Source organism: Podarcis tiliguerta, assembly GCF_965153285.1.
Source record: "Podarcis tiliguerta genome assembly, chromosome: 10".
In the NCBI taxonomy this organism is placed as follows: domain Eukaryota; kingdom Metazoa; phylum Chordata; class Lepidosauria; order Squamata; family Lacertidae; genus Podarcis; species Podarcis tiliguerta.
In genome coordinates this window covers 15648512-15676200 of record NC_139543.1, presented here as the reverse complement: position 1 = coordinate 15676200, position 27689 = coordinate 15648512, and the positions used below count along the sequence as shown (strand labels likewise).

The window sequence follows — 27689 nt, the reverse complement described above, 5'->3', positions numbered from 1 at the left end:
CACTGGAGCTAATATAGAACGGAAGGCATATGAATACAGTGGTACCTTGGGTTAAGAACTTAAATTGCTCTAGAGGTACGTTCTTAACCTGAAACTGTTCTTAACCTGAAGCACCACTTTAGCTAATGGGGCCTCCTGCTGCTGCCACATCGCCACCGCGTGATTTCTGTTCTCATCCTGAAGCAAAGTTCTTAACCCGAGGTACTATTTCTGGGTTAGCGGAGTCTGTAACCTGAAGCGTATGTAACCTGAGGTAACTGAGGTATGTTCCTTTTTGAAATGTATGGAGAAGTTGCATTGGGACGACTTAGGCTGTGCACATATTTGGAGCTCCCATTCCCAGAATAATAGATGCAATGGGTCAGGTCAAAAGGTGTCTTGTAAAATCCAAGTGTATCATAAACCAAACATCAAGCCTTACCTCTTTCTGAAGTGCGATAGAACAGTTATAAATGTCTACTTGTGCTGTGGACTCTGAATATTTTCCGTGGGATCACATCCACGTTATATATTTAAAGCACAACACTTCCGCCAAAGGATTCTGGGAACTGTAGTTTCCTAAGGGTGCTGGGAATTTTAGCTCTGCTGGGGTTCAGCTATGGTTCTCGGGATTCTTTTTTGGGGGGTGGGGGGAAGCTGTGATGCTTAAAGTGCTACAAGTATCTGGTGTGACTTTAGTTGCAGTTGCTTGTGGTAAGCCGGCAAGCCTTCAGAACATTTGGTTGTATCATATTGTATAATATTTAGAAAACTATAATAAAATTGCTAATAAAATGCATCAAGCCTAAAGAGGTCTTCTTTAGATTTAGGTGTCTGCATTTAGATTTCTTTGGGTTTAATCACATGTGTGGTTTTGCTGGCATTTACAATTTATGCATACCTTTACCATCGGCTTAATGCAACATGTGTCTCCCTAAACCTTTCCCCCTTTTGGGGGGTGGGGGAGGGAGGATCATATGGATGAAAAGGGTTCAGGGGCTGGAAGGGATTCAGAATGCCATCCCTTACATTGCTTTGTGGTTGGCATTTATGGCATTAATGCTCTGCTGCTTTTAGGAGCAATGCTCAGGTCTTCTGGGCCCAGCGCACTATTTTTATGCAAACCCTTCCTCTGAGGTATGTGGTCCTTGGCCACAAAGTCAACCATGTTGACTACGTCTGCTTATATGAAGTTTGAGGGGAAAGGAAATAGCAATATCGTTCCACAAGTATAAAAGTGATGTACAGGGCTGGACTTTAAAACTATATACAGTGGTACCTTGGTTCTCAAACTTAATCCGTTCTGGAAGTCCGTTCCAAAACCAAAGCGTTCTAAAACCAAGGTGCGCTTTCCCATAGAAAGTAAAGCAAAATGGACTAATCCGTTCCAGACTTAACAACCCCTAAAACAGCAATTTAACTTGAATTTTAGTATCTAATGAGACCATTGATCCATAAAATGAAAGCAATAATCAATATAAAAGGTAAAGGTACCCCTGCCCGTACAGGCCAGTCTTGACAGACTCTAGGGTTGTGCGCCCATCTCACTCAAAGAGGCCAGGGGCCAGCGCTGTCCGAAGACACTTCCGGGTCACGTGGCCAGCGTGACAACACTGCTCTGGCAAGCCAGAGCCGCACACGGAAACGCCGTTTACTTTCCCGCTAATAAGCGGTCCCTATTTATCTACTTGCACCCAAGAGTGCTTTCGAACTGCTAGGTTGGCAGGCGCTGGGACCGAACAACGGGAGCGCACCCCGCCGCGGGGATTTGAACCGCCGACCTTTCGAACGGCAAGCCCTAGGCGCTGAGGCTTTAACCCACAGCGCCACCCACGTCCCAAAATAATCAATATAATAATCAATATACTGTACTATAAAATAAATAAGACAGTACTGCAGATGATTTTTTAATAATTTTTTAAAAAAACTTACATGCACTGATGATAGTCCTTTTTTGGATGGGGGGCTTTTATCAATTTCTGCAGTCACACAATTTGTCACAAAAACTAATTAACTGAAAAAGCCTCAAAAACAAAAACGCAAAATAAATAGCAAAAACAAAAGCACCAAACTTAAATCTGTTCCAGAAGTCCATTTGACTTCCAAAATGTTCAAAAACCAAGGCACAGCTTCTGATTGGTGCAGGCACCCTGTAAACAATAGCCGGCAGCCACATCAGACGTTCGGCTTCCGAAAAACGTTCCAAAACCGGAACACTTACTTCCAGGTTTTTGGTGTTTGAGAACCAAAGCGTTTGAGTACCAAGGCATTTGAGAATCAAGGTACCACTGTACCACATACTACCACATTAAAAGTAGATTCTGTATTTACAGAATGGTAAAAGTAAAGGTAAAGGGACCCCTGACCATTAGGTCCAGTCGTGGAGGACTCTGGGATTGCGGTGCTCATCTCGCTTTACTGGCCAAGGGAGCTGGCGAACAGCTTCCGGGTCATGTGGCCAGCATGACTAAGGCACTTCTGGCGAACTAGAGCAGCACACAGAAACGCTGTTTACCTTCCTGCCAGAGTGGTACCTATTTATCTATTTGTACCTTGATGTGCTTTTGAACTGCTAGGTTGGCAGGAGCAGGGACCGAGCAACGGGAGCTCACCCCGTCACGGGGATTCGAACCGCCAACCTTCTGATCGGCAAGCCCTAGGCTCTGTAGAATGATAGAATGACCCAAAAGCTATTAGTTACTGTAGGATTTTTATTTTTTTTAACGCACATCAAGCAATGATTCTTATTTGTGAGGCCCACTCCCCTCAGTCAAAGTTTTCAGGTAACACATTTCAACTAGGAACGCAACGAAACAGTTCGGACACCACTTGCATAAATAGACATAATACCAAACTCCATTCTCCAGTTGCCAGTTTTTATGTAGCCAAAACAGTACAATCCACATACAAGAGGGAGATACCAGCCAGCTTGAGGGGACCCCAAGGTTTGCAGAAGTATGCAAATATTTAGAATGTTAAACAGTCTTCAGAGGTACCACAAAAAAACTAATCCCAGTGAAGAATGGGCACATTGTGTGTGTGTGTGTGTGTGTGTGTGTGTATAAGATTTTGTTGGTTTACAAAAGTGTGCAATGTCTCTCTGACCACAGAATGCCAACTAACTTGGAACTGAGAAATGGAATATTCTAGAAGAGGGCTTGACTGGAAACCTGAACAGTCTATAGCGTATTTCACACTGCAATATTTTGTTATAGCCAGGCCCCACCTGACACTCCTAGATTCAACATCTATGACAGGCAAATAATTGCCTGTGCATGTATGAAATATTTGCTAGTTAAGAATCCATGGAGATATCAACAACGGAAGTTTTTCCTTGTGGAATTTGTCTTTGGAATTTACCACAGCTCCAATTACAGTCCAAATTAACCCCGGAAACGAGAAATAGCCGTAGATAGGCAATGACTCTCTGCTGCAAACATCTTCTACGTGCATCTGGAAACAAGCAAAGGGTGTTCCTGCTTACAAAAGGGATTTTGCTGCCTAAAGCAGAAGAGGGCTGTCATGTCAAAAACTGTTCTCTCTCTTTTTTTGCAAGCTTAGTTTGTCGGTATTTATTTCTTTATTTCGGATATGGAGATTGTGAAGAAGCAAGATTAATTATTTGTGTCTGTCTTCACAACAGATCCCAACATCCCAACAAAGAGACGAGTTTGGTGGAACTAAGGCAGACAGTTTTTATTATGAATTTTGTGGTTTTATATCTTGGTTTTATTCCATGAACTGTCCTGATACCCCCTCAGGTATAGGTTGGAATATATAAAATAAATAAATGACGAGAGACTACGTTCTAGGCCTAATATTTATTTGCTTGTTTTTCTTTATTGAATTTATAGACTGCCCTACAACCGGGGGCCTCAGAATAGATAAAATAAAAACGAGAGAAATTTTTGGGTCTTGATGGCATCCACCCAAGAGCTCAAATATGACGTTGCTGATGTCCTCTAACTTTTCCCTCAGATCATCTTCCATACCAGAGGACTGGAAAGTAGCCAATGTAATGCCAATTTTTAATTTAATTTATCCCCCCCCCCCTTTAATGGCTTTCGTAAGAGAAAGGAGGAAAGCCAGGTGGGAAAAGAAAAGGGAAAGATTAACATAAACAATAAAAAAGTATTGCTCAAAATCAGGGATGGGAACGTGTGGCCTTCCAGATGTTTATGACAAGGTCCTGTTCAACGCAGGGACAAATTTTCTATGTGGGAGGCAGACAGGCAGGTAGCTGTATGTTGTGTTGGGAAGTTTGTTTACTTGTGTTTGTTGGTTGCAGAGGAAGTCTGTGTGTGACTCATTGCTCTTTACACCTAGGTCTTAATAGCTACACTGGAACGTCTTAACTACAGGTTTGAAGCAGTGCCAGTGTAACTTAGTTGGCCTAACACTGTAGTGGAAGACAGAGCGAGAAGAAGTGAGAGGTTTGCTAGTCCAGCCTTTGCCAGCTCTGGTGCCCTCCAAACGTTGCTTAATTCAGCTCCCATTACCTGTGGCAGATGGGAATTGAAGATCAACATCATCTGGAGGGAATCGATTAGGGACAAAAATCCAGGACCCCAGTAAGGCTGCCTTATACAGTTTAGGGAAGTTTTTAATGACTGATGTTTTAATGTATTTTTAATCTTTTGTTGGAAGCCGCCCAGAGTGGCTGGGAAAACCCAGCCAGATGGGCGGGGTATAAATAATTTTGTATTATTATTATTATTATTATTATTATTATTATTATTATTATTATCTCTGCCTAACCCTTTCAAATGAACCCAGGACTGCACCTCAGACTTTGGGCAGGCAAAGCATGCTCTCCACCCCTGATCTAAGGTCCCTCCACAAAGAAAATGAAAGATCTGATCCTAGGTCTCTGGCATCTCATCTTGTTCAGGCCTAAGGCCATCTTGTGAATTCAGCCCTGGAGCATGGGTGTAGCTGGTAAAGGTAAAGGACCCCTGGACGATTAAGTCCAGTCAAAGGCAACTATGAGGTTGCAGCGCTCATCTCGGTTTCATGCCGAGGGAGCCAACGTTTGTCCACAGACAGCTTTCTGGGTCATGCGGCCAGCACGAGTAAACCGCTTCTGGTGCAACAGAACACCGTGACAGAAACCATTTAGCTTCCCGCCACAGTGGTACCTATTTATCTACTTGCACTGGCGTACTTTCAAACTGCTAGGTTGGCAGGAGTTGGGACCGAGCAACGGGAGCTTACCCCATCACGGGGATTCAAACCACCGACCTTCCGATCGACAAGCACAAGAGGCTCAGTGGTTTAGACCATAGCGCCACCCGGGGGGGCCAAGGGCGCCAGCTGCCCCCCATCAAGTAAATAAATAAAAATACCTAGCCGACTGACCAATTGGGTCACAGATAGCTCGGTTGTGCCCCCCACATAATATAAATTCTGACATACAAACACCCAACATAAATCCTGGCTACGCACATGCCCTGGAGGCTTGTGGTTCGTAGCTTGCTGTCCTGGCCAATGTGTTTCACAATTCAGAGGAAGGAGTGGGGGCCGCTATTGCCCTCATATCTTGCACATGGAGTTATTGGAGACATCTATTTGACCATTGTTAAGATGGATGCTCCTGGTCCCCATATCTTTCTGCCTTGGGGAGAAAATCAGCATGGGAACGATTGTTTTGGGAAAAGGTAAAGAGATAAGCAGTCTCTCCTGCTGTTGCTCTTCCAGCCTAAACTGGATCTATCTATATCTATCTATCTATCTATCTATCTATCTATCTATCTATCTATCTATCTATCATCTATTAATCTATCATCTCCTGCTGGAATGATCCCTTCCAGCTCTATAATTCTATGAAAGGAACACACAACTGTGTGTCATGTAAGTTTCTGGAAGCCGCCTCAAGTGGCTGGGGCAACCCAGTCAGATGGGTGGCATATTATTATTATTAACTAGGATCCAGTTGCCATCCTCTTAGCAGTATAATTCAATGTCTGGAGGGGTTGCAGTAAAACCACAAATGGGCCTTGTGAAACCATCAGGGATAACCACTTCATTATGACACAAGCTTCCATGGACCGCAGTCCATTAAATGTGCAATTGCATCTTCCAAAATGGACTGGCGGCCATGAGAATTTAAATGTGCTCGCCTTTAAGACAGCAAACAGGATTCTGATCTTAACATTGGGTAGTGAATGGTCTGTAGTCTTGTTCTATGTGCTTCCAGGCTCTAGGGGAACAACACCTACCTGGATTTTGTTTCCTTTGGGAGCGGGGGGAACAGTTCTATAATATTTGAATTTATCCACAAATGTACAAACTGAGGACAGCTTCCAGAGGAGTTGGGCCTAGGCAGAAGCACAACTTAACACATACAACCAGCGAATTCCACTGCTCCCAGGTCAACTCTTCCATTATAGAGATCCAGAACTCAGGTCAGTCCTTTCCCATGTCTAAAAAAACTGCAGTGCCTTTCCCCCCTGTATATACAGCATTAACCCTTAGCTGGGTTGGTGGGATTGGGGAGAAAGCGTGTTCTCACTAAGGGAGAGCACGTGTTGCGGCTGGGACCAGACAAGCACCCTGTAATTGCCAGGCAGAATTGAAGCAAGGGGCCTGGCGTGGATTGGTTGTGTTGTTGCTGGGGCAAATTGCATGTTGCCAATTTGGGGGTGGGATCAGAGGATATTTAAGTCTGGCCCACAGCAAGCTGCTTTCTCTTTCGCTGTGGGCATCGGATCGCCCGCCCGCCCTCCCTTGTTTGGGCTTGCGCCTTGACCTTGCTATGCCTGTCTAGGGGTCGTTCGCTTTGATGCGAGGGCCTGGTAGGAATTTTTCCATTTGGCTGATTAGTGTGTGCCATCTGGTTTTCGCCTACTGCGTAGCAAATCGTCACAACTTGTAAGGTTGGCGGTTAGGCATTGGTTTAAATTGGTTGGTGGAGGGGTATGGATTGGCTGTGCCTGCCCCTCCAGAGCTGCTGCTGCACGGGAATTCCGTTAAAGGAATTCAGGGGCTTACCATCCTTTCGTCCAAACCCCTGGAATCGGGTTTGGGCTGCGTATTGCCCCTAGGAGCATGCGGGGAGAAGCTGAGGGTCTGTGTCGCAGCTCCAGTTATCCCTGATCTTGTTCCTCCACACTGTCTTCCGCTGGAATCCGGAAGTCAGTGCTGTCCCCAAAGGCGGGGGGGACAGCTAGTCTTAACTAAGCAACCACTCACAATTTGTATGTTGAATAAAGTTGTGGCCAAAATTATGCCAAAAACCTTAAACAAAAATTAATGTGTGATGTGTGAGTTATTGGGCTATGGGTGTTTGGGGGATCTCAGCACGCAAAAAGTATGCCCCAGTTTGAAACAAAAGAATGCAGCTGCAAGTATGTTACTAGCTCAGAAATTGAAACAACAGGAAATACCGACAATGGAAGAATGGAGAAGGAAGCTGTTAGACTATGCTGAGTTGGATAAATTGACTGGGAAGATCAGATACTTAAGAGACCAAAAGTTCACAGAAGACTGGGGAAAAATTGTGGAATATCTAGAGAATATAAGTGAGGGTCAAATAACGCTAGAGGGATTTTAAAAAGCCCTGTGAAACGCAAGAAGTATTGTTAAAAGGGAATAGAAAAAGAAAGGTTTAAATAATGACAATACAAGCTTAAGAAATGCGTAAATTAATAATGACTACGAATGATTTACGGAAAAGCTGAAGGAAGTCCAGAAAAGAAAGATCTTGTGAAAATTGGATGTGAAATTATTGTGTGATTTGTTTTTGTTGTAAATTAATAAAAATTATTTATAAAAAAAATATGAAACAAAAGAATGCAAAACCCTCCAGCTATTTCCTAGCTACTGAGAGAGCATCTAATCTCCCTAACAAAAGAAAAGTATAGCCAAGCCTGCCTGACTCTTGGATCCCATTAAGAGACATCACCTGAAGATCTCTGGCTATCCGCATTCATTTTTTCAAGCTGAAGACTCTGGGCAGTTATTGCCTTAATGGGAATAACTCAGTAATAGCGTTACACTGTTCCATCACTTTTTGCACCGTTCAGATGGCAAACACATCAGGGCTGTAGGGGGGAAGCTGGAATCCTCAGGAAGAATTCTATCTAGCTATCATCTAAATACAGGGACGCGGGTGGCGCTGTGGGTTAAAGCCTCAGTGCCTAGGGCTTGCCGATCGAAAGGTCGGCGGTTCGAATCCCCGCGGCGGGGTGCGCTCCCGCTGTTTGGTCCCAGCACCTGCCAACCTAGCAGTTCGAAAGCACCCCCGGGTGCAAGTAGATAAATAGGGACCGCTTACTAGCGGGAAGGTAAACGGCGTTTCCGTGTGCAGCTCTGGCTCGCCAGAGCAGCGATGTCACGCTGGCCACGTGACCCGGAAGTGTCTTCGGACAGCGCTGGCCCTTGGCCTCTTTGAGTGAGATGGGCGCACAACCCTAGAGTCTGTCAAGACTGGCCCGTACGGGCAGGGGTACCTTTACCTTTATCATCTAAATGGATATACTGCTTGATTGCAGTAAAATCACAAAGTACCGGTAGTTTATAAGAAATATTAAAATGATCAATAAAAACAATTAAAAACAATTAAAGATAATTAAAATGAACAGTAAAATAAATTAAAACACACCTACAGCTATGTGTCTGGAGAGACATGCCCAGTGCTTCCCCCCCCCTAAAAAAAAGTTTAGGGGTACTCTCATTTTCCTACTCATATTGAAATACTGCCCCTCAATGAGGCCAAATTTAGATGCACAAAATGTTTAGGGGTATGCGTCCCCTGTCCCCCCACCCCGAAAAAAGCACTGGACATGCCTAAACAAAAATGTCATGGCCGACTCTGTGGTTGCGGCGCTCATCTCGCTTTATTGGCCGAGGGAGCCGGCGTACAGCTTCTGGGTCATGTGGCCAGCATGACTAAGCCGCTTCTGGCGAACCAGAGCAGCGCACGGAAACACCGTTTACCTTCCCGCTAGAGCGGTACCTATTTATCTACTTGCACTTTGATGTGCTTTCGAACTGCTAGTTTGGCAGGAGCTGGGACCGAGCAACGGGAGCTCACCCCGTTGCGGAGATTCGAACCGCCAACCTTCTGATCAGCAAGTCCTAGGCTCTGTGGTTTAACCCACAGCGCCACCCGCGTCCCTTGTTGTCAGGATAACATGGCGCAAATGCACACCCCACTCGGGCTCCGTGGAGGAAGGATGAGGGTGACAGAAAGAGAGAGAAAAAATGTAACTGATGAGCCTTCCTTGCTCAACTTCCTCTCCAATGTGGCCTTGAGGAGGGATGCTTTTAAATGCTCCTCCCTCCTAGGCAGTAATTGTTGACATGACTATAACTCCCATCTGAAGAGTTGGCTTCATCAGAGACTCAACCCACTTCTCACCCAGCAGCAATGCAGATCTTCCTTGGCCTTTGCTTCCTCTCAGCACTCATAGCCAGAGGTGAGTATCCCATCCAATGCGGGTAGAGTTACATCTCTAGCTGGAGCATCTATATCTATATCTGGGTGTGGGCATAATATTATTGGCAGCATCCATCTCTCTGGAAGACAATGGAAGTGTGGACCTTTTGTGGTAAAGTCAAGCCAGTTGAGAGCTACAGCGCTCGATGTGGCTGTATCACAATATGGGATAGACATGTTTTGTTGCAGCTGGGGCGTCCGATTGTGCTTATGTATATGTATGTTTGCATGTGTCTGCTTTAGAAGCAAGGATTTTCTGACACCCTTTTCTTTAAATATCCCCTGTACGTACTTAATGCTGTTTGCTTTAGAATATTATAGCTTTACAGGAGATAATTGTATGTTTCTCATTTCTGAATCTGGATGTATCTCTTTCCTGGAATGTAGCTAGCTCCCGAGTCCTGTGTGGCTTTTATGCCAACAATGCAGCCATTGACAGAGATATGTGAGATATAGACAGCAGCAGTTTCACTGCTGAACTAAACCAATTGTTCTCCCTAAATCCCTGCCACAATCTTTTCCGAGAACTGAACTTATTTTGAGGGCTTTCCAACATAAAAATCGTAGCTGGGAAGATATGATAACCTGACTGCCTCCCCTGCTAATTTAATGCTAATTTTATAATATAATATAATATAATATAATAAATATAATATAATATAATAATATAATATAATATACTTGTGTGAGTGTAATTTCTACCTATTGGAAACATATTGTGTCGCAAAGAACATTCCCCTCCTCCCCTGAATGTCTGGAATATTTTATGCCCCAGCTTCCATTAAGTTTTATTTCATTAATGTTTAAAAAAAAAAAAAAACCAACTCTGGAAATTATGAACAGCTCCAGGACAAGATCACTCATAAGAAACAATGTTTTATTTCAAAAATGGTGAATAGAAGGAAAGTGGACCCATCTCTTCCTTCTGCCCGTTCCTTCCCCCAATATCCAGTGCAACTCACCATGTTGTGAGCTTTTCTATACCTTAATTTTACCTAAAGTATACAAACTCAGTTAGAAATTAATTCTAAGCTTCCAAACGGAGCAACCAATGAGCTGTTGGATGTTGGGAACCTGCCTCTCCACTGGCGGGGGGCGGAGGGGTGGGGGTCAAATGGGCAGAGAGGGAGACCTCCCCAGTTTAGCAGCGGAGAATGGTGGGTCATTACTGTATCACTGGTGGTGATGGTCCTGAAAATGAGCTTTATGGAGGGCAGTCAGGAGAGACCTCTCAGTTCCCTGATATGCCCCTGGAAATGTCAAAAAAAGGACCTGAGGCTTTGGAGCCGGTGTATTTTGCTTCTCATTACTTTAACTCATGGGTCGGCAAACTAAGGCCCTCGGGTCGGATCAGGTCCAATTGCCTTCTGGATCTGGCCTTCGGACGGTCCGGGAATCGCTCCCTGCCCTGCCTAGAGGAGGAAGGGGGCTGGGCTTTGTTGGTGCCAGTAGCAGCAGCGCTTGAGCGGCCGCCATTTTAAGCAGCCCCTCTCCAGAGCCCTTTCGTGCACTCCTCATCGTCCCGTCGCCACCAGCCCCTGCCACTCACAAGACACAGGTAAGCAGCCACCAGGGCTCGTCCGGTGCTGTGGAGAAGGGAGGGGAGAGTCGTGGGGGAGCGGCTTATAGTCCGGCCCCCTGCTGAAAACGTTTGCTGACCCCTGGTTTAAATGGTAGAGAAAATGGAAAATTCATCCCTCTACCTTCTGTCCTTGCTGGTGCAGTTCCTCTGCCACCGCCTCCTTAGGATTGCGCTGTTATTTTACTGGCTAAATATAACTTCCAGATTCTGCAATAGGATGCCGCTGAATACAGTGGTACCTCGGGTTAAGTACTTAATTCGTTCTGGAGGTCCGTTCTTAACCTGAAACAGTTCTTAACCTGAGGTACCACTTTAGCTGGGGACGCAGGTGACACTGTGGGTTAAACCACAGAGCCTAGGACTTGCCGATCAGAAGGTCGGCGGTTCAAATCCCCGCGACGGGCTGAGCTCCTGTTGCTTGGTCCCTGCTCCTGCCAACCTAGCAGTTCGAAAGCACATCAAAGTGCAAGTAGATAAATAGGTACCACTCCGGCGGGAAGGTAAATTGCATTTCCGTGCGCTGCTCTGGTTCACCAGAAGCGGCTTAGTCATGCTGGCCACATGACCCGGAAGCTGTACGCCGGCTCCCTCGGCCAATAAAGCGAGATGAGTGCCGCAACCCCAGAGTCAGCCACAACTGGACCTAATGGTCAGGGGTCCCTTTACCTTTACCGTACCACTTTAGCTAATGGGGCCTCCCACTGCCGCCACGTGATTTCTATTCTCATCCTGAAGCAAAGTTCTTAAACCAGTACTGTTTCTGGGTTAGCGGAGTCTGTAACCTGAAGCATCTGTAACCTGAAGTGTCTGTAATCCGAGGTACCACTGTACTACGGAGTGGGGTTATAGCCTTCACACTCTGTTTGTGGAGTTAGCCAGGTGCTGGTCAGGCACTTTGAGAAGCAGTATATGGGACTAGGTAGACTTCTGGTGCAATCCAGTCTTCATATGTTGTTATGTTCCTAATTTTCTAAAAGACAATACATTCCAGTTATTATATATTGCATCATGTGTATATGTGTGTGTTTCAGCAAGAAACATGGAGTGAACAGCCACATGGTTATCTCTGCATCTGTTTTGAAGTCAATGGTTTATCACTTTGTTGCTTCTTAAACTGCTTTGTAGAGCTGTGTATGCCATACAGCCCGACCTTCACCCCCCTAGGAAAAACCTATTGCCTTCAGGCACATTAGGAAACACTGGCCCATGGTTAGCATTGAATTAACTACCATTCCAATTGTCCTCCACGCATAGAATGGTGGAGGCACCATTGCCTCAGGCCACAAACATGTTCTGGGCTGGCCCTGTGCAGAATAAATTATGCAAATTCATGCAAACATACCTTATTTACAAAACGTCGCCGGTCTCAGGATGCGACTTTCCCCCTGCAAGACTTAAGGTAATTTGCTTTGTTTTGAAGCTTAAGAGTTATACACAGTTCTGTCAGCAACCCGGCGGATTAGCCTAAATTTAGAAACAATGACTCACCCAAAGCCAGCAAAAATGTTTCTTAGCTGTTGCTGAACAGGTATGTGAACCAGGTGAGCAGGTTTTGGCTATTGGCGATGTGGTCAAGTCAACTTAAGAGACAGACGGTGGTGGAACTCATCCCCTGTCTCTGAAACTGATGAAAATCAAAAGAAGCACCTCAAGGTGTTTTCCTAATATATGTGAGCTTAGTAGATGTCCTCTGTATCTTGGCTTGTATAGCTTTAAGTTTATGCAAATCCTAGGAATTAATTATACCCAGTCTACATTCCACCCCCCCCCCCTTCTCAAAAGCATGTGAAACTGTGTACACACACCCATAACTTAAGTATGGGGACTGGTTTTGATCCTGTCAGACAAGTGCATCTGGTCTGAGAGGAAACTTCATCCTTTAAAGCTATTTAGGTCCGGACATTTCCTTCCCTGGAAAAACAGAGGGAGGTACAAAGAAATCATAGGAAACTAGTAAAACCAGCTGACATAATATATTTCCTTTCTTTTTCCTTTTCCTTTTCCAGCGACTGCTTTACAATGTGAAGCTTGCACAGGCCTAGGCCAAAACTGCACTGGTGAAGTGGTGACTTGCCCCCAAGACCACAATTTCTGTGGCATCACTTTGTTTGAAAGTGAACTTTTTGAAGGTATTCATGATTTTTTTTTTGATGATTTTTTTTGGTGTGTCAGCGGTGGGATGCATCCATGATTTGTTGCTGCGTATTGGTGAGGGTTTACTATTGGTGCCTCTGCCACTGGAAGGCCTGCAGATGACTCTTTAAAGGGCCTCATCTGTGGTGGCCCCCTCTCTCCATGGTAATTCTCTGCCTTAGCAGAACCAGTCAACTAGGGGTGTAATACTTTCCTTCTTAAAAGCACTCACACTGGGTAGAGCAATACTAACTAGGAAAATATGGCTGGAAAATATTCACCAGGTTTACACCAGTGTAAGCCATTTACACTGGGGCAGGGGGATAGATCCCATCCTAACCGGTGTAACTGGGGATGAGGAGTGAACTGTTAGGTGACCATCAGCTCATGGACTTTTACAAAGGACAAACCATGGTTACAGCTCATGGTTACAACAAACCATGGTTAGCCTGGAGACAACTAAACCATGAGTCCAGGCTCTGGCGACACACTAAACCAAGGCATGCTCAGCTCAGCTTGGTACAGCAGCAGAATGACTGTGGTTTTAGACTTTGGTATTTTGTTGTGCTGCATTCTATTTTATTGCACCACGGTTAATTTTGTTAAGCGTTTCAGAGTGCAATATTGGCAGGGAAGGGGATGGTGGAGTCGGTATGACGCAGAGGTTAGAGAGTTGGGCTAACTCTCAGCTTAATCTACCTTGTGAAGTTGAAATAGAAAGGGGATTAATTATGTGTGCTGCTTCTAACTCCTTTTTTAAAAGCTGGGAGGTAATTGTGGTAAAGAAATACATAAGAATAAAATTATTTTTTAAGATCTGTAAAAACATAGTATCATTGTGCGAGGGGGCTGACAGCAGGGGTCTTTAGTTTTCCCAGTTCTCAGTAATATATGGTTTTATAGAAATGATTGGCTTTTGAGCCTCTGTGCTATGTGCATTATCCTCATCATCTGATAGAAAGTCTCACATCTTTCTCCCCATACTATCTTGCAGAAAATGTAAAGGTTAATGGCATTATTAAGAACTGTGTTCCATCCAATTACTGCGAAGTCGGTTCCGCTGATATTAACTTGGGTAAAAAGAGAAGATCGAGGACCAGTGTTTCCTGCTGTAAGACGGATGCTTGCAATACAGTCTTTCCTGCTAAATGTAGGTATCACTTTGTATTTTCCTTTTCTGTTCCTTTTCTGTTCCCTACTGCAATGCGCTCTACCTTTGAAGAGGACCCAGAAACTACAACTAATCCAGAATGCAGCAGCTAGACTGGTGACTGGGGGCGAACGCTGAGACCACATAACACCGGTCTTGAAAGACCTACATTGGCTCCCAGTACGTTTCCGAGCACAATTCAAAGTGCTGGTGTTGACCTTTAAAGCCCTAAACGGCCTCGGCCCAGTATACCTGAAGGAGCATCTCCACCTCCTTCGTTCTGCCGGGACACTGAGGTCCAGCGCCGAGGGCCTTCTGGCGGTTCCCTCATTGCGAGAAGCAAAGCTACAGGGAACCAGGCAGAGGGCCTTCTCGGTAGTGGCGCCCGCCTTGTGGAACGCCCTCCTATCAGATGTCAAAGTGATAAATAACTACCTGACATTTAGAAGACATCTTAAGGCAGCCCTGTTCAGGGAAGTTTTTAATCTGTAATATTTTAGTGTATTTTTGGTTTCTATGGAAGCCGCCCAGAGTGGCTGGGGAAACCCAGCCAGATGGGCGGGGTACAAATAAATTAATAATAATAATAATAATAATAATAATAATAATAATAATAATAATAATTAATTATTATTTTGCACACCCAACTGTATACATGCCTTTGGAGCTTTTGCATGTTCAGACCTTTAAACCTCCCCCTTAAATAAATTCAGACATGACTGAAATTTTGGTTTGGTTTTTGGCAGAATTTTGGTCACAAGTTTATTGATTACAGCAAGTGGGTGGTTGCATAGGCTCTGGTTCGACTAGCTCCCTGCACCATTGCAGGTAGAGCTGACCCAGGGCAGCAGCATAGGTCAGCCTAGGGTGAACACCTGGATAAGTGGAAAGCCGGGAACAGGATATGTCCACCACCCAGATATCCCCCTGGACTCAGGCATGGGCACAACCTCCTCACAGGGTTGACCAAACCATTGAGTCCCTGGATTCCTTTAATGGAAAACCCTTCACATAGGGATGGCGAGAGCGTTCCTCCATCCCTATCACCGGAACCAGATCCTATCCGCAACCTTACAAGTTGTGATGATTTGCTATGCGGCAGGCGAAACCCAAATGGCACCAGCCAATCAGCCAAGTGGGGGAAATTCCTGCCGTGCCCCTGTCCCAACAACAGACGACACACGACGGCATAGCAAGGTCAAGCACGCAGCCCTAAATATAGGTAGAGGTGGGCAGGTGTTCTGATGCATGCACCAAAAGAGGAAGCTCTGGGTCACGTGCATGGGTATATATAGGTCCCTTGATCCGTTTAGCTTGCGTCCCATTGGCCTGATTAAACCCAGCATCAAGGGACCTACCAATTGGGTGTTGTGGCTATCCAATCATACCCACCCACAACACAGGGTTTGGTTGCCAGGTCTCACTGCAACACGTACCCTCTTTAAGGGAGGACCCAATTTGTTTAAAGTCCGGTTGCCAGGACAAGCTGGCCTGAGGCATTTCCCCTCTCCCTTTATTAGTATTTATCAGATATATAACCCTCAGACAACATCTCAAGGGCTTTCTGGAGCTCACTGTTCACTCACTGCTCCATTGGCTAGGCTAAAACATTGCTATCCCAAGAGATTGCTTTGTACTGCATGTGCCTTGGTATCCAGTGTGCATTTTACGCACAACATGGTGTTATAGGAATTCTGAGGTCATATATATATATATATATATATATATATATATGCAGGTTTTGGTGTCCTCGGGTGTCTTCCCGTGTAAAAGTTGGGGTGTCTAGGCGACGTTTCGACGAGGTCTCACTCGTCATCTTCAGGCTGGTGCTTTCGGCTTCTTGTTACTGGAAAAGCACCAGCCTGAAGATGACGAGTGAGACCTCGTCGAAACGTCGCCTAGACACCCCAACTTTTACACGGGAAGACACCCGAGGACACCAAAACCTGCATTCCTGTACCCGTGAAAATCTACGAAAGCATATATATATATATATATATATATAAAGTAAATGTTCATAAATGTACAAGGCAAACACATACACAAGTATATAAACCACGTGTCTGAAATAGTACAGGAGAACAATCCTGAATCCATTTTGACTCTCCCAAATTGACCTCTGCAAGGAGGAAGGAAATGGGAAAACCACCCCATTGTCTCTTTGCTCACAAATCCTGTCTTAAGGGCATATCTGTGTATGAATAGGGTGAGCCTGTGACCTGGATTCACGAACCGGGTATTTACCATCACAAAAGAATGGCCAGAATGCCCAGGTAAAAGCAAACAGTGACCATTATCAGGTATCCTGGCAGACAGGTTTTATTCTGTAGGCCGCCCCTTCAGTGATGTATGTATGATGTTTTTGGGGTGGTCTTGAGCTACAGGGTGGCAATTTCGAAAGTCTGTATAAGAGCTTGCACACCAATGTTCTGGGTTCCTCCTCCCTCCTGCGTGGCGGGGTGTGTGTGTGTGTGTGTGAGCACCCTGCTGCAACAGTTTAATAAAGATCAGGCTTACTAGCTACCTTGCTTCTCAATATTCTCTGGTTGGCCTCTGTTATTTTCTCCTACTGATAGAGAACCTACATAAGGACTCTGTACTGGCTCTTGGGTACCCCATAAGGGAAAAGGAGCAGTTTTTTCTTATAACAATGGGGAAGTGGCAGAAAATGGGGTCCCCTTGGCCAGTTTCCTCCTCCTTGGAATTTCTAGCTTAATGTAAGCTAGAAATTATTATTAGTGGTGCCTGCCCTGTGGAATGCCCTCCCGGCAGATGTCAAGGCAATAAACAACTATTTTACTTTTAAAAGACAACTGAAGGCAGCCCTGTTTCAGGAAGTTTTTAATGTCTGATGCTGTATTGTTTTTAATATTCGGTTGGAAGCTGCCCAGAATTATTAGGTAAAGGTAAAGGGACCCCTGACCGTTAGGTCCAGTTGTGGCCGACTCTGGGGTTGCTGTGCTCATCTCGCTTTATTGGCCGAGGGAGCCGGCGTACAGCTTTCGGGTCATGTGGCCAGCATGACTAAGCCGCTTCTGGAGAAGCAGAGCAGTGCACGGAAACGCTGTTTACCTTTCCGCTTGAGCGGTACCTATTTATCTACTTGCACTTTGACGTGCTTTCAAACTGCTAGGTTGGCAGGAGCAGGGACCAAGCCACAGGAGCTCACCCCGTTGCAGGGATTCGAACCGCCAACCTTCTGATCAGCAAGTCCTAGGCTCTGTGGTTTAACCCACAGCGCCACCCATGTCCCAGCAGATATCAAGGCAATAAACAACTATTTTACTTTTAAAAGACAACTGAAGGTGGCCCTGTTTTGGGAAGTTTTTAATGTCTGACGCTGTATTGTTTTTAATATTGGGTTGGAACGTGTACAGAGGAGGGCAACCAAAATGGTCAAAGGCCTGGAAACGATGCCTTATGAGGAACGGCTAAGGGAGCTGGGCATGTTTAGCCTGGAGAAGAGGAGGTTAAGGGGTGATATGATAGCCATGTTCAAATATATAAAAGGATGTCACATAGAGGAGGGAGAAAGGTTGTTTTCTGCTGCTCCAGAGAAGCGGACACGGAGCAATGGATCCAAACTACAAGAAAGAAGATTCCACCTAAACCTTAGGAAGAACTTCCTGACAGTAAGAGCTGTTCGACAGTGGAATTTGCTGCCAAGGAGTGTGGTGGAGTCTCCTTCTTTGGAGGTCTTTAAGCAGAGGCTTGACAACCATATGTCAGGAGTGCTCTAATGGTGTTTCCTGCTTGGCAGGGGGTTGGACTCGATGACCCTTGTGGTCTCTTCCAACTCTATGATTCTATGATTCTATGATTCTATGATTCAAAGTGGCTGGGGAAACCCAGCCAGATGGGCGGGGTATGAATAATAAAATTATTATAAATTATTAAATTATTATTAGTCGTACTTTACAACTCTTTTTCTCACGCTACTGCGCAACACAGTTATATTTGCAGCACCCAGTAATGTTCTCAGGAAGTTGACTTTTTCTCTGTTGGTTCAGTGAAGCGTTTGGAGACCAAACTCAACGGCCTTCGCTGCCCAGCCTGCTATGCTTCCTTTTCTGATTCATGCAGTGATGAAACAGTGGACTGTGTTGGATCTGAATCTCATTGCATTGACTTAGCTGGATTCATACATACAGGTAATTTATTCATTCCCATGCATGCATCTGGTTTGGTTTCTTTTGGACATCGCTCATTATCTTCATATCATAAACTCAGTTCAGATGCCTTAAAAAAATATCTGGCATGGCACTTCAAGAAGTTCAGACTCTTTACATTTCCCTCGATGCCTTGGAACAATGCCATAGTGGGAGCGCTGTTGGAAACGAAAATGGCAGTTGGACCCAATTGCCTGATTCTTTTTGGAATATTGCTGCTGCCACCTTCTACCACCACCTCACCAAGTATGGGTCCACCAACAAAGAATAGTGCCAGCAGGCACTTGCCAGGGCCCCCTCAAACTTTTGTATTAGTCCTACCTCATCAGATCAGAAATATGGGGGAGCAAAACAGTGGTAAATTCTCTTTACTGTGCGGCTGAATGAAACAGATGGCTGTCAGCTTCCCATGTCAATTTATGCCCACGGGAACAAATTCTCTTTTGGTTTCGCTGCAAATGAAATTCTAATTTTATTTTATTTTTTAAAATTATTACATTTATATCCCACCTTCCTTCCAAAACATGTAAGCTCTACCCAGACTCATCACTTGCTTAGCAGTGGGGAAAGGACTGAATTTATTTAACTTCCAATTAAGCATGAGATATCAGCTGAATTAGCCAAGGCACCAAGGTTGTTCCTTTGATTATGGGCTGTTCTGTTCTGTTGATTCTGATGTCTACTGCATTGTTGTTTTTGTTTGCTGTACTGTTGTTTTTAAAGCAACTTGTGTCCAGATTTTTACTTCTTCAAATATGGCAACCCTACTATAAAAAAGGTAAAGGTAAAGGTACTGCACACAAAAGCTCATACCAATAACTAACTTAGTTGGTCTCTAAGGTGCTACTGGAAGGAATTTTTTAATTTTGTTTCAACTATGGCAGACCAACACGGCTACCTACCTGTAAAGGACCCCAGACAGTTAAGTCCAGTCACAAACAACTCTGGGGTTGTGGCGCTCATCTCGCTTTACAGGCCAAGGGAGCTGACATTTGTCTGCAGACAGTTTTTCCAGGTCATGTGGCCAGCATGACTAAGCCGCTTCTGGTGAAATCAGAGCAGCGCACGGAAACGCCGTTTACCTTCCTGCTGGAGTGGTACCTATTTATCTACTTGCACTTTTGAACTGCTAGGTTGGCAGAAGCTGGGGCAGAGCAATGGGAACTCACCCTGTTGTGGGGTTTCAAACGGCCGACCTTCCAACCGGCAAGCCCAAGGCTCAGTGGTTTACACCACAGCGCCACCCGTGTATAAACCAACACAATAAATATTATTCTGTTCTACATTGTTGTAGTATTGCATTTGATTGTGAGCTGCCTTGCAACTTTTAGGAAAGAGGCAGGATATCAGTCTATCCGAACAAAATAAAAATTCCCAGAAAATCTGCGTTCTGCTCTTGAAATATAAGAGTGAGGGGGTGGATCTTTAGATGATCAACTGCCGCCCTCTTGTGGCTGACAACCACCTTATTTTTTATTTTTTAAAATATATTTTTATTCAATTTACAAATAAAACAAATTAATACAATTCATACATCTTTTTTACATCCAATCTCTCTTTTTTTGACTTCCCTCAACTTGACTGGTACTCCCTCCCTTCTTAATTTCTTACACATTTCTGAAGTCTCATCCATTATTTGTATATTAAATCTTATTTCACTCAAATTCAAACATTTCTTTTTTACAGAGCTTCACTAAAGCTTACAAGCGTTATTTGTTTTTCACTTAAATTACGCATATACTCTGTAAACTTTTCCCAATCTTCTGTAAATCTCTGATCTTGTCGATTTCGAATCTTTCCTGTCACTCTATCAAGTTCTGCAAAGACAACCACCTTATTACGTATATTCTCTCTTTCCAATACCAGGTGAAGCTACCGGGAAAGTTGCTATGAAGGGTTGTGCTACACCTGCCGTGTGCGCTCCTATTTTGGGAGGGGCAGCAACATTTACCGGGATAAGTTCGGCCATCACAAACCTGGAATGCAGAGCAGCCTCCAGCAGCACAGCCAATATGCCTCTTGGACCATCTGGATTCCTCCTTTCCGCCGTTGTTGGCTTTTTTCTCATGAAGCTCTGTTCTTAACTTAGGATCTGTTGCATTAACAAATGGATGGAGGTGCTAAGCTGAGGCTTGTGTTAAAAGCTTGACAACTCTCTCTTAGCATAACTGGATTACCTGAGCATTTGCTCTTTTGCATGTTCAGGACTAAGGGGCAACCGTTGATTCCAGTTAATCGATCAACCTATCAATGAAAGTGAGAATTGCAGCCGCAGGTGTACTAAAGACTGAGTAGAGTGCTTTCCTCTCCTGTTTCCCAGACTTTGGACTTTCGCCAGATGAACTAAGCAGGTAACATTCATGTCATCAACACCAAGCACTAAAGCCAATGCAAGTCCGTCCTCAGTCTACATCAGCTTTCACCTGCATGTTCTAAAGGAATATGTGCCAACACCTAATTGACATTTAACAACAATGGCAAACTGATTAAACATTTGATTGATTAACAATTTGGCTCCTTACCCATTCTTCTGTCTGACCGATCTGTTAAATAGCAAAATCAATAGTAAAATAAAAAACGAAACCCGGGAATATCGATTCGTTTCTTGTTTGTTTAAGCTTTGGGGAGGTTATGAACCTTCTCTCTGTGTTTTACAGCCTCCTTTTTGGATTTCCAATCAATATGATTGTTTGATAGGTTGCAACAATTATCAGTTGTACTTCACATTTTAGTTACTTCATGCTGAAACACAGGGAAAGAGATTTGTGTTAACTAAAGGGGCTTGTAAAATAGCTGGAAAATGCTCTTAATTGATCCAATTGCTTTAAAGTATTTTTACGGAGCCCGTAAGTTCGGACTTGGCATGAAATTCATGTCCATTTCTATTTGCTCATGGCCCCAAATTGGATCATTCCACATGTTGTGGGTTCTCAGAATCAAACTTCAGCCTGGTTCATCCCTGGACCATGTATAAAATGTTTAGGATGAAACTAGGCTCACCTGAGTAAATAGGTATGGCCCGTTCATGTGGTGTCTGATGCTATAGCCTTGTTAAAAATATCTGTGTTTGAACCTCACTGATGTTTAGATGGGAGACCACAGGAAGCAGCACTGAGTTCCCAAAAGGTTCAACAGGATAGCAGCCTGGGACCATGTCAGAACCAGCCCTGTTTTTATACAGTGGTACCTCGGGTTAAGTACTTAATTCATTCGGGAGATCCGTACTTAACCTGAAATTGTTCTTAACTTGAAGCACCACTTTAGCTAAAATGGGGCCTCCTGCTACTGCCGCGCCTCCGGAGCATGATTTCTGTTCTCATCCTGAAGCAAAGTTCTTAACCTGAAGCACTATTTCTGGGTTAGCGGAGTCTGTAACCTGAAGCGTATGTAACCTGAGGTACCACTGTATCTCTATGTTATACTTTTTGCTACATGCCAGATTTGGGTGGTATTGCAAGAGTACAGCAACTTCTGCCCTGTAGCCTGGAAGCTGGACCACATCACAAGACAGCAGATAACAGGGAGGGATGTTTCTGGCATCTGAATTTGATTTACACCTGTGGTTTCTCAGCCTTCTCAGCTAAAACCTGAAGCCAGAAGCGGCTCCCTTAGTCTGTACACTTACGTATGAAGCGCCCGCACACTGGTTTTGTGTATGCGTCTGTATTATTAGCACCACTCAAAACCTTTTGTTGATTAGTGGCTTGAAATTTCTGGATCTTACAGACCCTCCAAGTGTCCCTATTTTCCAGGGATGGTTCTGGATTTAGAGAAGCTATCCTGGTTTCTGACTTGATCCCAGAATGTCCCGCTTTTCCTTAGGACGTCCCTATTTTCATCGGAGAAATGTTGGAGGGTCTGGAGTTATGCGACCCCTTGAGCCAAGGAGATAAGTAACTATACAACCTTTAGAAGACAATCTGAAAGCAGCCCTGTATAGGGAATGTTTTTTAAAAAATGTTTTATGTTTTTATATACATTGGAAGCCACCCAGAATGGCTGGAGCAATCCAGGCAGATGGGCAGGGTATTGATTGATTGATAAGGACCTCCTTATTTTCATTGGAGAAATGTTGGAGGGTATGCCATACTAAACACCCTCCCATCAGATGTCAAGGAAAGAAACAACTATCTGACTTTTAGAAGACATCTGTACACTTAGATTTTTTTTGTTTACAAAAATACATGCATTTTCTCTTTTTTCAAGTTGTGTTTTCTATAGATAAGTTTCATTTGTTGAGACATTAGTGTTACATTTTAGAAGACATCTGAAGGCAGCCCTGCTTAGGGAAGTTTTTAATGTTTGATGTTTTATCGTGCTTTTTATATTCTCTTGGGAGCCGCCCAGAGTGGCTGGGGAAACCCAGCCAGATGGGCGGGGTATTAATAATATTAATATTATTAATTAATATTAATAATGCTAATAGTACTATTTATAATATTAATATTGTTATTATTATTATTTACAAAACCAGAGGAAAACGCCAGTTCAGTGAAAACTCATAATGCTTTTTTTACACCTAAAAGTCATTTTAAACAGCCGACACGTTGTAACTAAAGAATGGATACTTTCCCATCCACAACCTTGTTTTATCCGTGACTGCGCGGCCCCAAATGCTTTGCCCGCCTCGCCTTTCGCGCGCCACTCAGAGCATGAATGGATTAGCTAGTAGTCCCGATAGCCCAGTGAGAGGCGGCGATGCAGATTGACGCTCCTAAATCTGCGCCTGTCCTTTGCATCGCGGATCCTCATTGGGCCGACGAAGAATTCTTCGCCTTCTCCCCTGGCTAATCAGGAGCGGCAGATTTTCGCCCCGCCCTTCAAGCCCTTTGATCCGTCTTCCCCTCTACACACAACGGAGAGTCCCTGAGGTTTAGCAGGAGGGAAGATCTCCACTATTAACCCTTTGCTTAACCTTTTTTGTTTTCCATGCTGGGTGCAGCAGACAGACGCAGCGACCCTTCTTACCTTAGGTAGGTCAAAAGTAAGTCTTAAATCAAACCAGGGATCTGCATTGATCCTTTGCCGTTCCTGATGCAGTTGGTCGAAGTTGCGGGCGAGAGGGGCAGAAACTGCACTCTGCACATGCTCAGAGGCACTCCTTCCTTTTGCTAACCGTCGGGCATTAAGGGTTCCTTGCTTGAGCTTCAAGCCGTCAACAAGGATCTGCTCAGTGGTGCCCCAAGAGACGCATGAAATGTTTTGCATTTCTTTTTTTGCAAGGGGAGCTGCAGGGCCGTCTTATGCATATCCGGCGCCGTGGTGCAAAGATCCCTCCGGCGCCCCCCCCCACCCCTTTCCCAGAGTTTTCGACCTTTTTTAAAGGGAGCTGACGCCACGCTTACACATTATCTCTGCTTGGGGGGGACGGGACAGGGAACAAAAACAAACTTTTTTAGTTGCTTGTTTGTTAACAATGGACTTATACATATGACATTACCACACTGTTTTTGGCAGTTTTAACACAAATTATCTTATTATGTAACACCATGTTTTTAACAATGTTGCTTTCTTTCTAATTTCAGAATGCCTGCGTTATTTGTGTAAAATAGTTTGATACAGTACATTGTATGGTATACTTTTTCCTCAGATTAAGAGGTTTTGCTTACTATTGGTCAGATAACGTTGTTAACATGAGTAGAATTCACAACAACAAAAATGCTTGCCCCTAGCACATTTCACAGCTTCAGCTGCCACAGACTGTCACTGAAAGCAATGCATTGGTCAGTCTGAACCATGTGAAGTAAACTATGGAAGTAGCATATCCACAAGACAAACTGTGCTAGTACAGTGGTACCTCGGGTTACATACGCTTCAGGTTCCATACGCTTCAGGTTACAGACTCCACTTACCCAGAAATAGTGCTTCAGGTTAAGAACTTTGCTTCAGGATAAGAACAGAAATCGGGCTCCGGCGGTGCGGCGGCAGCGGGAGGCCCCATTAGCTAAAGTGGTGCTTCAGGTTAAGAACAGTTTCAGGTTAAGAACAGACCTCCAGAACGAATTAAGTACTTAACCTGAGGTACCACTGTACTTTCTTTTCAAGTCTTAATTCCATAATGGTTACAATATGAGGGAGCCACTACTCCCAGCCTGTGAAAAGTAGTGGAACTTGGCTATCAGACATTTTGAAAATGTGTTAGTTTACAGTACATTCTTGCAGCCCAGTGCCAGGTTCCAGGCATTGCAGTGGGTTGGACTAGATGACCCAACTTTACAATTTAAGATTTAATAAAATAATTCTTTCTCAATTCAGCACCAGGGCTAGGGGTGCCCAAACCTTTTTCAAAGAGGGCCAGATTTGATGAAGTGAACACTCTAACCCAGAGGTTTTCAACCTTTCGGAGTCCATGGCTCCCTTGGCCAACAACATTATTTCTGCAGCTCCCCTGTGTGGAAACACACTCAGAGCCTCAGGAGCCCAGTTATATCATCCCTTACCTGCAGAGGCGGCAGACCATCACCCCTTTTTGACCACCCTCCCCAGTGCTGGGTTTATGCATAAGCTAAACAAGCTATAGCTTAGGGCCCCACTCTCTTGGGGGACCCCCAAAAAATTTAAAGGAGAAAAACACTGGATGTACATTTCCAAAATATAATATAAAAAACATTTTGTTATGTGCAAATGGCTTTAGATACCTATTAGGTCCATAAATTACCATATAGCATATATTCAACACAAAAAACAGCGACAATTTGTTGTTGACATATAATGCGCCCCATTACCTTCAGTAGCTTAGGGCCTCATCAAACCTAAATCTGGCCCTGACTCTCCCTTGTGGAGTGTTCCCACAGCCTCTTCTCCCCTCTTCTTGAGAGTCCTCCGGGCAGCAGCCCCTGGTCTCTGAGCTGTTTCACAGAGGGGCTTGGGAAGAGGATGCCCCCAGCCTTAGTAGCCCACTGGAGACCGAACAAAGGTGAGCATGAGGCCAGCACCTTCCTCACCTTGGGAGGCAGCAGTGGGCTTTGCTGGGCCTGCATGGTGTGCCCTTCAGTGCTGGGCACTCAGCTCCCAGGCAGGCCTTTCACACAGCGAGCACAAGAAAGGCCAGCACGGCACCTGCCTGCCCAGCTTCCCACTTTTCTGTCCATTCCCAACAGCAAGGTCTGGCAGACTGGCTAGCTGGGCTCCCTCGCCCGCTTGCTTGCTTCTTCCGAGGCCACCTCTGCTCCTGGCATGCAGAGGGTCACAAGGCCAGCTGGCTAGCCTCAGTTGGGTCATCTCCTTCCAGCCATCCCGCTGCAAAGACCCATCGGCCTCTGCTCCGACGTAAATCAGCTACCCAGGCTTCAAAGCTAGGGCACACTATATCAGCCAAGCAAACTGCACACACAGAATAGGCGTGAGGCTTGCGGAAGCGTACTACAACTACGGATTTATTCATCATAAATCAGGACAAAGAAACATGTCATCTCTCTCTTTGTCTTCTCAGAGAGACAGAGAAAAGCAAAAGCTATACACACAATGAAAGTTCCCAGCAAGCTGTGCTGGTATGTAAACAGACATGTGACATGCAACAGTTCCATGTCTGCAACTAAAGGTGGAATGGAATTTCCCAACATCCAGCACCCCCTGGCCATTCCCAGAGGCACCATTCGCCTGTGGAGCTTGTAGCCAGGGCTGCTACAACAAACAGCCACATATTGTATTTTTCGCCCTATAGGACGCACTTTCCCCCCTCCAAAAATGAAGGGGAAATGTTTGTGCGTCCTATGGGGCGAGTGCAGGCTTCAGGCAGATATCCACAAGCCTGGGGAGACCGGCGCGACTTCCCGCCGGGCTCCCTAGGCTTGCGGATAGCAGCCTGTTCTGGGGGCTGGGGTCGGGGGAAGCCTCGGGCTTCCCCTGCCCCAGCCCCATGCCTGGGGGGGGGAAATAAATTTCCCCCCTTTTTCCCCCCCCCAAAAAAAAACTAGGTGCGCCCTATGGGGCAAAAAATACAGTACGTCTTTGGGAGGCAGAAATGCAAGAGGGCACCAGAGGAGGGAGGGAAGGGAAGATAGAGGGACAAGGCCAGAGTTGCCCGCAGCACCCCTAACCATCATTCAAGGCACCCCAGGATGTCACGGCACACTGGTTGAAAACCACTGCTCTGACCATTGTACCAAATGCATGTTAGTACATATTCACGTAGGGGCCATATCTGCTATGTGAAGATGCCTCTGAAATTCTCCTGGCACTTAAGTGTGCTTAGAAGTCATCTAGAAAGTGCGCTAAACACAACACTGAAGGACATCATCGTGGATCCGGTCACTTCCGTTTTGGGAACACTTGTGTTCATGTTTCTGCCTAAAACGTGTACAAATGTTCTGTGTTTGGTTTGTTTCAGTTAGAGGCATGGGTTCTGGAACAGCATTGGTTTATGATGATGAAATGACCAGCCATAAGCTCCTTTGGGATGAGTAAGTTCTATGCCCTTTTAAAATGTGTTTTTTTTGGGGGTGGGCACTATTGAGTTGCTGTTTTTATTTTTATTTTGTATTTTGTGTTTTTATATCTTGATTTTATTCCGTGAACCGCCCTGAGACCCCTGGGTATAGGGCGGTATATAAATTTAATACTATTACTACTACTACTAAGAATAAGTTAAATCTTAGATTTTTAAAAACAACAACAAACAACTACAAATGTGGCTTGAGAACATGTGCGATCCTGTTTTCTGCTAAGCAACCCACAACTGCAGATCAACAATTGTACGCTCTTTCACACAAACACTTGTACATGTGTACTGACAGCTTGTACCTGTGTTCAGTGAAACATGTGAACAAGGCTATTCTAAAGTTCTCCTTTTTGTTGTTGTTCTAGCCTATGGATGATTTTAAAACATTTTTCAAAAGTTAATCATCATTCTTTAGGACTTCAGATTCAGGGGTTAAAGTTGTGGTTTAAAGGAAAAAAAATATCCACTTTTAATTTCTCTTGCCAAATGAAAATTGTTTCCTCTCAATAGTAGTATGAATGCTTCCTTTGTGATTTTAGTACAAAAATAAAACATTTGCTTGTTTTTCAGCCCAGTCTGTGACATTGAAGTCCCTGAGCGGCTTTCTTCCTGCTATGAGCGCCTTAAATGCTATAACCTGGTTGAAAGATGCGTCTCTGTACCTGTCAGAGAAGGAACTGAGGAAGAGGTCCTGTTGGTTCACAGGTCCGACGTCTGTCATGATGCGTTTCCATCGCTATGTTCGAGAAATAGAAAAGGCATTCGCCCCTTGATATTTTCCTCAAACTTTCCTCACA

General features: G+C 44.7%; 2 protein-coding genes across 9 annotated transcripts in view; both read left to right on the top strand.

Annotated features, from left to right (window-relative positions):
* The first annotated feature begins 9267 nt into the window (after window positions 1–9267).
* Window positions 9268–21043, top strand: LOC310658216 (phospholipase A2 inhibitor and Ly6/PLAUR domain-containing protein-like). The gene is made up of 5 exons (XM_083400088.1): window positions 9268–9398; window positions 13007–13129; window positions 14128–14283; window positions 18294–18434; window positions 20319–21043. Exons 1-5 carry the CDS (start codon window positions 9350–9352, stop codon window positions 20534–20536), a joined length of 687 nt encoding a protein of 228 aa, XP_083256214.1. The 5' UTR covers window positions 9268–9349; the 3' UTR covers window positions 20537–21043.
* A 2227-nt stretch (window positions 21044–23270) lies between these two features.
* Window positions 23271–27689, top strand: part of HDAC10 (histone deacetylase 10) — a 23658-nt gene continuing 19239 nt past the window's right edge. For 4 of the 8 annotated variants that reach the window (XM_083399716.1, XM_083399713.1, XM_083399719.1 and 1 more), the window contains exons 1-3: window positions 23292–23425; window positions 26782–26854; window positions 27463–27597. In XM_083399716.1, the coding sequence (XP_083255842.1) occupies window positions 26790–26854; window positions 27463–27597 (200 nt within the window). In that variant the 5' untranslated portion in view covers window positions 23292–23425; window positions 26782–26789. Of the gene's footprint in view, window positions 23437–25899; window positions 25943–26781; window positions 26855–27462; window positions 27598–27689 lie in introns of all 8 variants that reach the window. The other 4 variants (XM_083399715.1, XM_083399718.1, XM_083399714.1 and 1 more) reach the window with 3 other exon arrangements.

Coding starts and splice junctions, on each gene's coding strand:
- LOC310658216 (XM_083400088.1), top strand. CDS start 9,350: ATGCAGATCTTCCTTGGCCTTTGCTTCCTCTCAGCACTCATAGCCAGA. Junction 14,284..18,293: donor TACAGTCTTTCCTGCTAAAT/GTAGGTATCACT, acceptor CTGTTGGTTCAG/TGAAGCGTTTGGAGACCAAA. Junction 18,435..20,318: donor AGCTGGATTCATACATACAG/GTAATTTATTCA, acceptor TTCCAATACCAG/GTGAAGCTACCGGGAAAGTT.